General features: G+C 32.1%; 2 protein-coding genes across 3 annotated transcripts; one reads left to right on the top strand and one right to left on the bottom strand.

The window, feature by feature from the left end:
* Nucleotides 1-2,269: 2,269 nt before the first annotated feature.
* Nucleotides 2,270-3,867, top strand: LOC104246184 (transcription factor MYB87-like). The gene is made up of 3 exons (XM_009801949.2): nt 2,270-2,576; nt 2,677-2,806; nt 2,917-3,867. The coding sequence occupies exons 1-3, from the start codon at nt 2,438-2,440 to the stop codon at nt 3,422-3,424; spliced, it is 777 nt and encodes a 258-aa protein (XP_009800251.1). The 5' UTR covers nt 2,270-2,437; the 3' UTR covers nt 3,425-3,867.
* A 479-nt stretch (nt 3,868-4,346) lies between these two features.
* Nucleotides 4,347-10,202, bottom strand: LOC104246185 (vacuolar protein sorting-associated protein 32 homolog 2-like). Of its 2 annotated transcripts, none has more exons than XM_009801950.2 (8): nt 10,049-10,202; nt 9,772-9,888; nt 8,188-8,287; nt 6,731-6,816; nt 6,535-6,626; nt 5,893-6,007; nt 5,623-5,812; nt 4,347-4,608 (listed from the first exon to the last, which is right to left on the bottom strand). In XM_009801950.2, the coding sequence occupies exons 2-7, from the start codon at nt 9,841-9,843 to the stop codon at nt 5,627-5,629; spliced, it is 651 nt and encodes a 216-aa protein (XP_009800252.1). In that variant the 5' UTR covers nt 9,844-9,888; nt 10,049-10,202; the 3' UTR covers nt 4,347-4,608; nt 5,623-5,626. The 2 variants fall into 2 exon arrangements, with proteins under 2 accessions (XP_009800252.1, XP_009800253.1); XM_009801951.2 differs by having other exon boundaries at nt 10,003-10,165.
* Nucleotides 10,203-13,604: the final 3,402 nt, after the last annotated feature.

The following is a 13,604-nucleotide window of genomic DNA, read 5'->3' on the forward strand; positions in this document are numbered from 1 at the left end:
TGGACTATTTTTGAACGACCATTTGTAAATTTGATTATTTTTAAATTTCTCCCTTCGATATGTCGCAGATTAATACTCGCAATAGAAAGTAACATATATAACAATGGCAACAAAAAAAGGGTGATCTCTGTGTATGGGTGCAACAAAAAATTAAAATTTTCCTCGGGGAAAAAACAAAATTGGCTAAAAAGATTGTGGCCACCTATTAGTATTTTTTTTCTTTTGGTTTTCCACGTGATGTCTAATACGCTCATTGAGTCCTACAAAATTTAAAATCACGCTGAAAAGACTCATATTGAAAATAGAGTGCTTTCTAAACAAATCGAAATCCAAATCAAACCGTCCAAAAAAATCGATACATTTTAGGTTTGGTTTGGTTTTGGTTTTGAATTTTAAAAACCGATCAAATTTGATTTGGTTTTTATAAAAAAATAACCGAACCAAATCGACTATAAAAGTAGCTATTTAAATTTATTACACACACACACACAAACACACACAGAGATATATATATATATATATATATATATATATATATATTATATTTATATATTTATATATTTAGTCATTTATATTTTTAGTCTAGCTCTTTGCTATTATAATAATTTAATTCTTTACCTTTAAAGAATCTAATTCTTTACATTCTAGTTTGATTGGTAGTTTTCTTTTGCTAAGTACAAGAATTTATTTCATGTTAAAAATAATCAATTTTTCATTGAGTACTTAAATTATTCATCACTATTTGATTCAATTATAATCAATATATCTTGGTAAATGATAGATTTCTCAAAGAATAATTAATTTGATAGTGTTATGTTGAAAATGTAGTCGCCAGAATATGCGTTTGGTAGTGTATGTTTCACATTTAAGAAAAAACCCGAAAAATAATCGAAAAAATAAAAAAACCGACAGAAACCAAATTGAAAAAAAAGCCGACTTAATTTGTTTGGGTTGATTCAATTTCAATATTTGAAAAATCGACTTACTTGGTTTGATTTTTTTTTAAAGAAGAACCGACCAACACGCCCTAGTAGTAGTAGTGAGTAATAAGTACTAATAGTGCAATTATAATGGCTCTAATTAAGAATAGGTATGCCTTGTGGCGGAAGTAAGGCGATAGGAGATGGTATTAACCCTTTTGAAAGAGTCAAGTATAAATGAAATAAAAAAAGAAGATAAAGGTAAAAAAAAACAATTTGCTATTAAATATAAATTATATTGTAATCAAAGAACTAAAATATTAATAAAGTTAACTATTATATATTAGTACTAAATTATAATTGAATTAAAAAAAGAGAGATAAAAGTAAAAGATAAAGCAATTTGCTATTAAATATAAATTATATTGTACTCAAAGAATAAAAGTAGAAAGATGGAAAAAAAAAAGCTAAAGGGCCAAAGGGGGTTTCGAACATACGTCTCCAGCAAAGTTGGGAATTTAAGGCCACAAATCAACCACTTCACTCATCCGCCTCTTTGTCCGCCTCTTTGTTTCTGGGGGCACACTTAAAATATTTAAGGGGTCACATATATATATATAATATGTATATACAGAGTTTTTGCCGAAACTAACGGGGTCACATGACCCCTCACCTCACCACATATATATATATATATATATATTTAAGGGGTCACATATATATATATAATATGTATATACAGAGTTTTTGCCGAAACTAACGGGGTCACATGACCCCTCACCTCACCACATAGGTCCGCCTCTGCTTCGTGCACAAGGTTGCCCTTTACTAAAATTATTACCATGTAGATTGAAGAAGAAATTTGTTTTTCTTATTGTTTTATCAGAGTTGAACAAGTTTTGAAAGTAGAAGAACAAAAAAGGTAAGTTCACTAGTCTTCACTGCAAAATTGTGCAGTATATACATAGTAAAAAAACATAAACTAACATGTCAAGCAAAATGTCCAAAGTAAAATCTTTTTCTACTCTGGTGATGGAGTCATGTGGTTTCAACATTTCGTTTTCCTAATGTCATGTGACCCCTACTTTTTCTTGATTTAAAGAACTAATACAGTCAAATTTCTCTACAACAGCTATGTTTGTTCTGATATTTTTTTAATAATATAATAAAGTGTTGTTATAGTGGACACGTACATACAAAATCATAATACTAAAGTCATGCTAAGCTTTACCTCAAGCTACTGACCAAATGAATATATCTTTTTCCTCTTAGCAATATAAAGATTGAAGAGGCAGCCAGCAAAATTATTCTCAATTTACATAATATGAAGAAATTAAAACTCTATTAAGTGTGTGTACTATTATGATGATATTATGACTCTTTCTAGATTGCCAGCAGCATCCTCATCCCAACATCTTACCTAATTTACCCTGCCTCTTTCTTATATAAATATGTGCTACAGTCATAGACTCAGTCCTTTGCACACTCAAAAGTGACAAAGTTTGTAGGGCAACAACCATGGGAAGGACACCTTGTTGTGACAAGACAAAAGTGAAAAGAGGACAATGGTCTCCCGAGGAAGATGAAATTCTCAAGAATTACCTACTCAAACATGGCACTACTGCTGGCAATTGGATTACCCTTCCTCACAGAGCTGGTTCTATTTTCTTTTTCTTTCTTTCTCATACACACTATATTATGTATATAGCCTTTGTTCAACACTAAAGACTAACTTATCTGTGTGCAAATTAACGCAGGCCTAAAGCGTTGTGGCAAGAGTTGCCGGTTAAGATGGCTTAATTATTTGAGACCAGATATCAAACTTGGAAATTTTACACAAGAGGAAGACAACATTATATGCTCTCTCTATACTCAACTTGGAAGCAGGCTAATTCTTGCTCTTCAACTATTTTTCCCTTTAAATTCCCAATTTTAATAACATTTTAGTATTTAAGAGTGACCCCAAGTATTTTTATTTTTATTTTTTGAATTTGCAGATGGTCTGTTATAGCATCTAAGCTACCAGGAAGAACAGACAATGATGTAAAAAATCACTGGAACACCAAATTGAAGAAGAAGTTACTAGCAACTAATGCAAACCCCACAAGGAACTTTGATGATAGCAAACAAGTTTTTCATTCCTCATCAATGGTACCAAAAGAGGAAGAAGAACAAGCAGCCTATTCTCCAATACAATTTCCATTTCCAAATTGGGAGTCTGCTGGAGTCAGTAGTCATATTCTCAATAATAACAAAAGCATGGTTCAACATGACCAAAAACAATTCCCTCTTCCAAGACTCAGTCAAGACTACTCCAAGATTTCGACTTCTCGAGAAGAATCAATGAGTTTTGGATCTTCATCAGTTGCAATGCATGAGAATGTTGATCTAGCTTGGTTTAATACATTTGAGGGGTTTCCAATTGATGATGAAATTATGGGTGCAGGCTTGTGGACTCATCAATCAGTTCTTGAAGATATTGATTTTCCAGTCACTTTCAGCTGATGAATATGTTGGTAACTACAATATTCAAAAAAAGATAGAGTTGACATTAGTCATTGGAATGTATAATTAAACATGAGGGATTAAGTGAAACACTAATGTAATCTCTCATTTAGTATTTTAGATGCTAACAATTATGTGGAGTTGATGCCAACTAGAAGGAAACATGAGAAGTGTACAGCATTGAAGAGAAGTGGGTGTTTCTGATAGTTTTTGGAAGTGAATTTCTACTATTTTGTGGAAACCAAAAATGAAAATCAAGTAGAGGAAAGAGGAAAAGAACGAATCTAGTTATTAGCGAGAGGATCGTGATGGCAAGAGCAGAAGCTACGAGTTCGGCAAAACCAGTGGCTTTGGTTTAAATTATGTATTTATCTTAAAAAATCATTGAATATGTACAAATTATTAATTTAGAACCAAGTAACTCAAAAGATTTTGTTTTCAAATATTTGTTTGTTTATAGATTTTAACTATGTTTTGGCATATTTTGAAAATAAATTGTTCAAATCCCAAAAAGAGCTCTACAGTATTTTCTGAAATTTTCTACTCACAAAACTTCAAATTTTTTTCAAGTAAAATGTATGTACAATTTCTATCTTTCAAAAATCATTTTTCATCCCATTTTCAAAAACTCATTTTTTTCAAGTAATAAACCAAATTTATGTACAAACGCTAGCTTAGAATCCCGAACCCATAAGATTCAAATTCTAACTCCACCTCTGATCATATTGACTGTCTTGTGCTTAATTTTGCCATGCAAATGGAGGTGGTTAATTTGAACAATGCTCACAATCTTTCGTTTCCTTATTTTTTTAACACTACTAGTTTCAAACTTCAATCATACAATGGCAGTTAGCAATAAGTAACTCCTAAATCTTTTAACCGTTGCATAGAAAGTTTAATTAGCATCGTAATATCTCAAATATAAATAACCAAGTCCTGAAAATTCATTAAAGAGTATTTTATAACATATTTTTCATATTTCACGCAAAAGTAGCATGCTCTTTCCCACTTCAACTTGATATAGAATGTAAACTCATCTGCTGTCATTTACACATTTACTTTTGATCCTGCATGCATGTTACGAATTCAACATGAAGACTGGATGGAGAGTAGAGCCCGATGTATAATCCTCCACAATAAGAATACATCACATCTTTACACTGTCTCGTGGGAGGCAATGAGAACTGCGGAAAAAACAGCAGAGAAGGAAGCAGTCAAGGAAGTTCAAAAGCCAACCACACGAAATCAATCATAAAGACTGCAAACATTCCAGCTGCATCATTGCTTGAATTTGCATCTAAGAACATGAAATCCAGCGTAAATGCAAAACAGTCCATCGATCGTGGACTTTACTGTCATTTAAAATGTAAACAAGTCTGTTGAAACAAAGCACATCTGCATGACCAAGACAATATCTGTATCCAGTTGGCATCTTGAAACAGTAACGAAAAGAAATAGGCCAAAATACAGGACCATTGTTTGCTGGTTAAATTTCAGAGAGATTCTTTGTATTCTATGATCTGTTTATGGTGGCACTAAAGGTTCCTTTTCCTGCTCTTAATTGGGTTAACAGAGGGGTTGAGAACGAAGGGAAATCTTTAGTTGGTTCTAAAGAGTCGAGAATGGAATCACGTTAGCAAACCGATAAACAAATAGGAAGGGGACTGATTGCATCCTACACACTTACCTGGATATCCATATCCAGACAGGGGACATGAAAGTGAGGACATGAGTCTGAACAATTTCCTTTCGATTAAACCAGTTTGAATTGGCAGACATTCATATTATGCTAAGCCCATTCTGAACATTCCTTTGCCTTAACTGACGTCATTCAAGTTAGTAATGTAAAAGCCATATCAAATTGATTGATCAATAATTGACGTAAAGGTGATGAAAATGGATATTAGTTAATAAAGAACATTACCCCCCCCCTCCAAACCCCCTAAAAGTCAACCCCCAACTTAGGGACTATGGCTACTGCAGGCACCACAACGGAAACAAATGAAACTAAACATAAAAGTGGAAGTGTTTTCAGATATATTTAAAAACTAAAAAATAGCATGTTCATAGCATGTTCAGTAGTAATTTTCCCGTGTAATAGCAATATATCATCAGGTATTCAAAATTTTAAATACACAAATCAGGGTTCCTGGTCTGAATACTCAGGTGGCAACATAGGAAAGCGAATGGGAAATGACCTGTTCAAAGAGCCATTTCAGCCTGCAAAGCAGCAAGCTCATCTTCTTCTGTCTTCTGAGCAGCAGGACGCACTTGTTGCCTACCAGCAGGTAGATTAATTGGCGCAACAGGAGCGGTTGTAGCTGGCTGAAGGAGCTGCTCCTCCAACTCAGCTCCTTCCAGTTCTTCAAGTTCTGCCTCCAACTCATCCTGCAAAAAGATACAGGTAAATTATTGTTCTGAACGAGTGAAATACATTTTACACGAAGTAAGGAATAAGCTGAAGATACTTCATCAAAATCAGCAGCTGAACCAATTGGTGTTGACAATGCTTCCTGAATCATTTTCATATTCTCTGTTTGCTCGTTGATCTCATCCATGGTTTTGTCGACATCATCAATATTCCTGAAAAAAACAGAATATATTAGTGCATATCAGGGACAACCCCGACTTAACAAGAATAACCATGAACATAACAACAAACTGAACTAATTACTAGAAAGTATTGGAGTTTATCTTGATGAATCAGAAACACTAGGTGACACACACAGACAACATGACATGTAAGTGTGGGTGATGAGAGAAACTACACCCCTGCGCGTGTCGACATAGCATATGGCAAGACGGCAACTCGTAACTAAAAGATATAAAGTAATGGAATTTAAGATTAGACATCTATTAAGATCACACTTCAAAGAGTAAATCTCTGCTGTGACTCTATAACAGACTATATCTTTTAAATCATGTAAGAACATAACAAGACAAATTCGATGCTTTAACATGCATCAAGCAAAAATTTCTTATTTGAGGATCTCTCATTCCTCACTTTAATCAGTTCATATTTCTCTACAGCTTTTCTCTGCAAAAGCTGTTTGCATCTACAGAAGAAAAGAGCAGTAAATAGCACTTAACATGTAGCATATACAACTTACGTTGCCTTCTGCATAGCTTTCATAGCAGCTGCTCCAGTTCTTAAAGCATCAACAGTCTCCGTTGTTGCTTTTGCACCTTCTAACATTATCATCTGAAACCAAGACACAAACAAGTGAATTCAGACCATGTCTCTTTGTGCTGGTATGATAAGTTTTGCTGCAAAGATTCCAAGATGTATGAACACATGAAGAGCACCTGATCATGAATACGCAATTGAAAGTTTCCAAGCTGCTCAATTTGCTGCTCATAAAGCCTTTTCCTTTTCAAACATTGTATTGCAGCTAAAAGAGAAAGAAATTTGTTACTGCTGTAAACAAACTAAATATGCGAGGGAATAATGTTAAAATATACGAGAACGTAATTCACATCATCATCCTATAATATAGTATGTCCTCGCAATGCTAAGGCAGTGAAAACTGAAATCCATGTACATGAGCGGGAAACATAGCTGCTTGTCATATCCAATTTCCCTCTATCATCCGTTGAAATTCTAACACAACAGAGTAGCCTGAGCTGGTATGAGCAAGTAAACCATGTTTGTTCCTTTTCTTTAAGGTGGAAACATATCCGATAGATCAGGAAAATGAAGAACGGTATCCAGACTTTAAACAGATCATCCAGGATCAAATGCAGTTTCATAGAAAGCGTCTCTAAGCTTCCATCATGCTCTAATCAGCTCTTTCAAAGGAAATGCATTATTATCTTTAACTATTTACCTGTTCTAATATATCTCCAAAAACAAGTCAAACTTTTACTGCCATGCATGTCTTGCATAGTTGTTTCAAATAATTTGGGTCCGAAAAGAGCAAAATAGTTTTCAAAGGATTCATACAGCTGACCTTGATGTTGTATGGAACTGAGGTCTCGTTGGTTGATCGATCATGTATTGCATATTGTCTATAGCATGAGAAATTGCAAAGATAACCATTGTAACCTACTAGGTAAGCCAAAGGACTAAAATCTCTCCCTATTGCACAATAACTCTCCTAAACTTTAAATGCGAAATTTTCTTCTGAACCATGCTCTCTTTGGATAAAAGCAGATAAAATAGTTAAGAGATCAAAAACTCATACCAGCACTAGTAACTTTATTTTCCAGTTTGTTCCTTACTTCAAATTGTCTAGTTGAAACATTAAGTAGAACCTTAAGTGGAATTCTAAAATGACAAGGACCTCAAGGAATAACCTGATGTATCACCGCGAACCCGCCAGGCAGAAAATCAGAAGGATAAGCTCAGGAAGACAAACAATATGTGTATTATGTTCTTTTTAAATTTATAACGTATTCATGACATAAAAAAAAGCCAGTACCATGATATTTCTACATAATAGAAGATAATTTTTCACCTGTTAACCTAGCAAGTTCACCATATATAAAACTACTTTGTCTCAGACACAAAACATAATCAAACCATCAGGTTTATATGATATTACTCGATTCTACAGATCATGCAAATACATGGCAATAATGGACATTAAACAGCCAGCAGTTGATCATACATGCAAAAGAGAATATTTCATAGTATGTCGCAACCTTAAGTGCATGACATTAACATAGACTGTAGTAAAGTAAAAATATATTAAAAAAGTATCCATAACTAGTGATAGGAAGAAGAAATCTCATCTTGTCAATGATTTTTTAATAGACCATACCCCTTTTGTTTTTTGCTCTAGTAAATTCCTTTGCTTTTTCAACCTCACCAGCAGCCTTCTTAAGTAAAACTTTCTCCTTTTTCTCAAGCATCTCAAGAGTCTGTACATCATAACCAAGATAAAATTTAAGCTCCTTACATTTACTTGATAATTTTAAACAAGCAAATAATTTTGACTGAGACTAACAAGAAAGAAGTTATGACACAGCGAGTCTACAAACGATTGCACAAACCAGGGAAAGAAGATAACATTCAATTTCTTCACCAAAATAGGAGGAAACAATGATAATACAAACCCCTTTGGTTCTAGCTTCACATTTGTCTTCCTAGATCAAATAAGTTGGTCCAAAAGTAAGCCATGCCTGAGTTAAGAATGAAATTACATGATAACTATCACCAACATGTTTGGCGAAGAGCCCACACCCCTAATGAACTTGCCCGAATTAAGACTAGGCCAAACAACTGCAACTCAAGCTATAATTCTTTTGTTCATCATTCCTTGTATATGATAAACCTCCATTATTTCAGAGGAAAAAGCACTGGATGCTCGTGTTGTAGAAGCAGAAGAAAAAAATCAGATTGTACAAAATTTGAATTTTGCACCTCCCAATTCAATTCAAAAAAAATTTTGCACCTCCCAATCGGGGAACTCCTAAAATCCAAGAAAGAACAATATATTTGCACCTCTAGACAAATGAAAAGTATCAAACTTTGCAGCACAGCTGTTCTGGAGAGGGTAAGCAGTATGCGGTCACTCATTCTCTCAAATACAATCGGTATGCAAAAGAAGCCACCTGTAAAATCTATCATATCCACCTATGGCAGCTAAAATCTAGCAGGCTCGAAATATTGTATATAGCCTATGTCCACTATACTTCCACCAGCAAAATGGAGGAGCTTCCCACCGTTTCTCATAAGTTTGAATCTGAGAATAAAAATAGAACTGTTAGCCCATGTAGCCTTACAAAGATCCGAAGCTAACTTGCTCTATCCCAGGCTCTTAGAGTAGGAAGTCGGGTGCTCTTACGACAAAGAACATCATTAACACTCTTGAGTCAGTGAATTACATTAGATGGAACCAAATATCAATCTGCATTATGACTCAACATTAGATGGAACCAAATATCAATCTGCATTATGACTCATTATTCTTTCTTTTCTTCCTTTTGATAGATCAGGCTGCAATAATATATACAATTTCCACAAGGGCACAAACTTTTAGTTCATACAGCAAACATAAACTAAACTGAGAAAAAAAGATGATTACAACAACACAACATATAGAAGTACAGCAAGTTCCTTTCTTGCAACAAATTCCACAAAAAAATTCTCAGCTCTCACATAACCAACAAGAGCTATTCATTTTCAACTTTTACAGAATCCAGTTACACTACACATTTACTATAATAATAGTATAGATAGCTAATACTTACTCCCCCCCACCCCCACCCCACTCCCTTTCCATAACCAGCAAATAACAAGATTTTTCATCATCATCAAACTTAAAAGTGAAAATTGAAAGAACCACAAATAATAAAAATAAAACAAAATCTAAAGAAGAAAACCAACAAAACCAAGATCATACCTCGTTTAACTTGTCTAGCGTAGCTAGAGCATTTGTTTCTTGTTTAGGTTTTCCAAAGAGTCGGGGAAACATTGTTAAATTTTGTTAAAGCTTCAGAAAATCAAAATTATTTAACTCCTGAAAGAAAAATCGATGGGTTCATTAGATCAACTGAAAAACCCGATCTACACAATGAATATATGAAACTTGAAAAAATTTCCTGAAGTTTTGCAAATAATTGTATATACATACAGGTTTGCTTTATTACGCGTTTGAGAGTAGAGTTTGATGGACTGACCTGAGAAAATTCCAGAGGTTTTGTGAGAATTGGAGATTAATCAAATTTTGACTTTGAAGTTTGTAAATGATCTGAAATTTTCTCAAAAGGAAATTGAAGATTTTGATGGAAAAGGAGACGTCACAGTTACGAGTCACATCCTGTCTTTTAAGCTGCAATGACAGACCAATAGAATTTTTGTTCTCCTTTTTAGTACTATCAAACACTTAAATATACTAGTTTCTATGTATGTGTTTCCACGTATATCTTTGTTCAACGTAATACCTAAATCTGAAATGATTAAATAATGTTTGAACTTGCAAAAATAATCAAATTAATTAAGTTAGTTAGATACTTATGTTGTTGTAGTTAATGTGTCATGTTTAATACTATATTCTCAATATTGATATACCTCTTGAAAATGCAATAAAAAGTTATCCGGATAGAAAACATGTCGCCGTAATTTTAGTACAACATTGAGAATCGTATGAGCATTTGTTGTTGAAAAAATAAATGTATTTATTTTCAAATAAATATAAAAGGATATCCACTTTGTGGAGGAGAAGGTTGAATTCTTGGAATCACATGTTTGGAGTCATATTGGTTCAATATTATCACATATGTTGTTAAAATCTTTGCATATTATCTTTGTACGATTACTTAAATTGACTTTTTCCTCATCTAACACGATATAAAGAACACAACAATCATGGCCTTTGTATAAATTGTATAGATACTTTACTATATATATGTATACTCCTAGAACAAGTTTCTACATTAAAGTTACAATTGTATCTAGTTAGTAAAGAAAGATTATATGGCTCTAACTCATTTGGTTATTCATTATCATGCTAAGGAAAATTGTAATTTTCCTATCATTTCTTCTCCTATAAATAGTGTCCATCATTTTGCTACATTGATTTGTTACTACATACTAGAGGATGGTAACTTTTACATTGTTCATCCTTCATGTATGGACTTATTTCACAAACTAATCTCACTTCGATTTTGAGGTAACATAGCAGTTACAAAGTAACCCCCTAATGCTAAACTCCGTGAGTTAATTAATTAGTTTATGAAATTTGAATGACCTATCACTTTTTAATTTACACTTACTTCAAACCTTATTACAAATAATCTTCCATATTATGCATCACCATTCACAATATTTTGTCATCTTTCTAATTAAATGAATCCCTTCCTTATTTTTAGCTAGATCTGTCACTAAATGCACATATATAGTTGCGAACTATAGACTGAGAAGAACATATTTTTTTTAAAAAAAAAAAGAGAGTATAAACTTATTAAAACCATATATGTTTTGTAGATTTGGCTTCCATGAATCCAAAAATCTCTAACAACAATCTAAAGTAAAGAGGAAAGCATATAGAATTGATAGTAACTTACATATCCATATAGCAATTTGCTTTGTTGATTCTTGCACCTAATGATTTTGATGAGTTCGTCCAAACAGCTTGGCGTAGCATAAATATCATAAAATAGGACTCTTGTGAATTCGATGGTTTTATGGCATCGATTGTTCCCTTAAGGGATTAGTCTTTAGATATTATCCATTCATTTACTTTATTGCGAAAATAGTCTTCTTGAGTTATATGTGCCGCAATTGTTTTTCTTCACCAAAACACACCTAGAACATCATAATTTTTTTTAAAAGTTAGTGATTGATTATTGTTAAATTTATTTGAGTGTTTATAATATGTGTTTAAGTTTTTAGTTTAAACATTGATTTAGTGATTTGCTTTTAAAATTTCAAAACTTCATTATTGATCCCATAAGAAATTCTTGTATAAGTAAAGTAAGTTACTAATTTTGTTTCAAAGTCCTAATATTAGTATATGAGATAGTAATCAGTACACCTTAGAGCTTGATTTATAGTCGAAGTTTCAACAAATTAAATTGTGAATCACTATTTTTATCCGATATGAATTACTTGTTTGAAAGAATCATTTAATTTTTTTAAAGAGTCCAAAATTTAATGAATTATGTCTTTCCAAATCTTTCGACTAAAGAAAGCTATGATTTTCGAGGTATCATCTCCTAGCTATCTCCTGAAATATTTTTTTTGTATAATATAATTAATATACAAGAGAATCCTTCCGAATAATATCCTAACATTTAAAGCAAACTTTTTGCAGGAAAGATATCGAGCTAATACGACTCGCAAACTTTTAACGTTAGAATATTTTTTTAAAGATTTATTAGAACTCGATATTTTGTATCTAACAAATGAATACAAGAATTATGTGATTTATACATATATTTATTATTTAATACAATTAAGTAATATGTGCTCTCACTTCAATATACAGCATCCATATATGATATACCTCACTTTTATATAACTACTTCCATGCTTTATCGATTTGCACCTTTTCATGAATTCTTCCGGTATATATGAACATATAGCTTCGATTATAGAACCTTTTTGCGGTCTTTTAACAACAATTACCTTACCATATATGTATGAATTACAAACATACTCGAAAATAATATTTTAGGTCAAAGCTATGCACATTATCTCGCCATCACTCTATTCGGAGAGTTTCTAAATTATAGATTAATCAAAACTTTTGCTTTAGGAAATTCAGTTAACTGGAGAAACTAATGAAACTAATGCAAAAAGTTGTAATTAGTATCAAAAAATACGTAGACAATTTAATTGGCGCTGTAACTAATGTTTAATGCAACCAACTCCAAAACAAATAATAATATGTAGCCGCTCTTTATTTTGAAACCAAAATACAAAGGTAGAATCAATTTAGAACTCTAATTTTCTTCTGTTTACCGAAATAGTCTATATATTTCATAATTATTGTGATTATAAATACTAACATAAAATATTTTTGTCTCCTTTTGTGAACTAATAGAAAATCTAACATGTTCCTAAAGGTATTAGGTTTACATTCTAACATCTAGTATTATATATCTAATGCCCGAAAATAATTATACTAATAGGATTCCTAAAGGTAATAGTGTAGGATTCCTAATGTTTAGTATTATGTCCTAAAACTAATAGGATTACAAGTTTAATATCTAGAATTTCAATTATGTCCTTTTACTGTGAGTTAATATGCTTAATATTAAAAGGTTATTTTTGTAATCCAACAGTTTATTCATGCTTTTATAATAATATAGATCATGAAAAATCTAGACAAATAATTATGTAAATTTGAAGCTAAACAATCAAAAAAAGAAAAATTCTAAAAAAATAAATTCTTATATATTGAAAATTATAATTATTCATAAGAAATACAAATAGCTTTCATGTTCAAATGCTATCACATGTAATTGATATATAGTATTAAGTAATTTACAGTCATTTTCTATTTACGAATTTGATAAATATATGTTTTTAAAAATATTTATTTTACTTTTTAAACAACTATGTGAATAAATATCTATTTGCTTTCTTAAATTTCATAAAACTAGTTCCTATATATGTAATTTTAATTTGTCTTTTGTCTTTATAGGTTAATATACTTGCTTAGAGATATAGCTCTCGTGTTATATTGTTGGAATGGCAAAGATTAAGTAATAGATGACTACTGTTAATAAC

The sequence above is a fragment of the Nicotiana sylvestris genome, chromosome 8 (genome assembly GCF_000393655.2).
Source record: "Nicotiana sylvestris chromosome 8, ASM39365v2, whole genome shotgun sequence".
Lineage (NCBI taxonomy): Eukaryota > Viridiplantae > Streptophyta > Magnoliopsida > Solanales > Solanaceae > Nicotiana > Nicotiana sylvestris.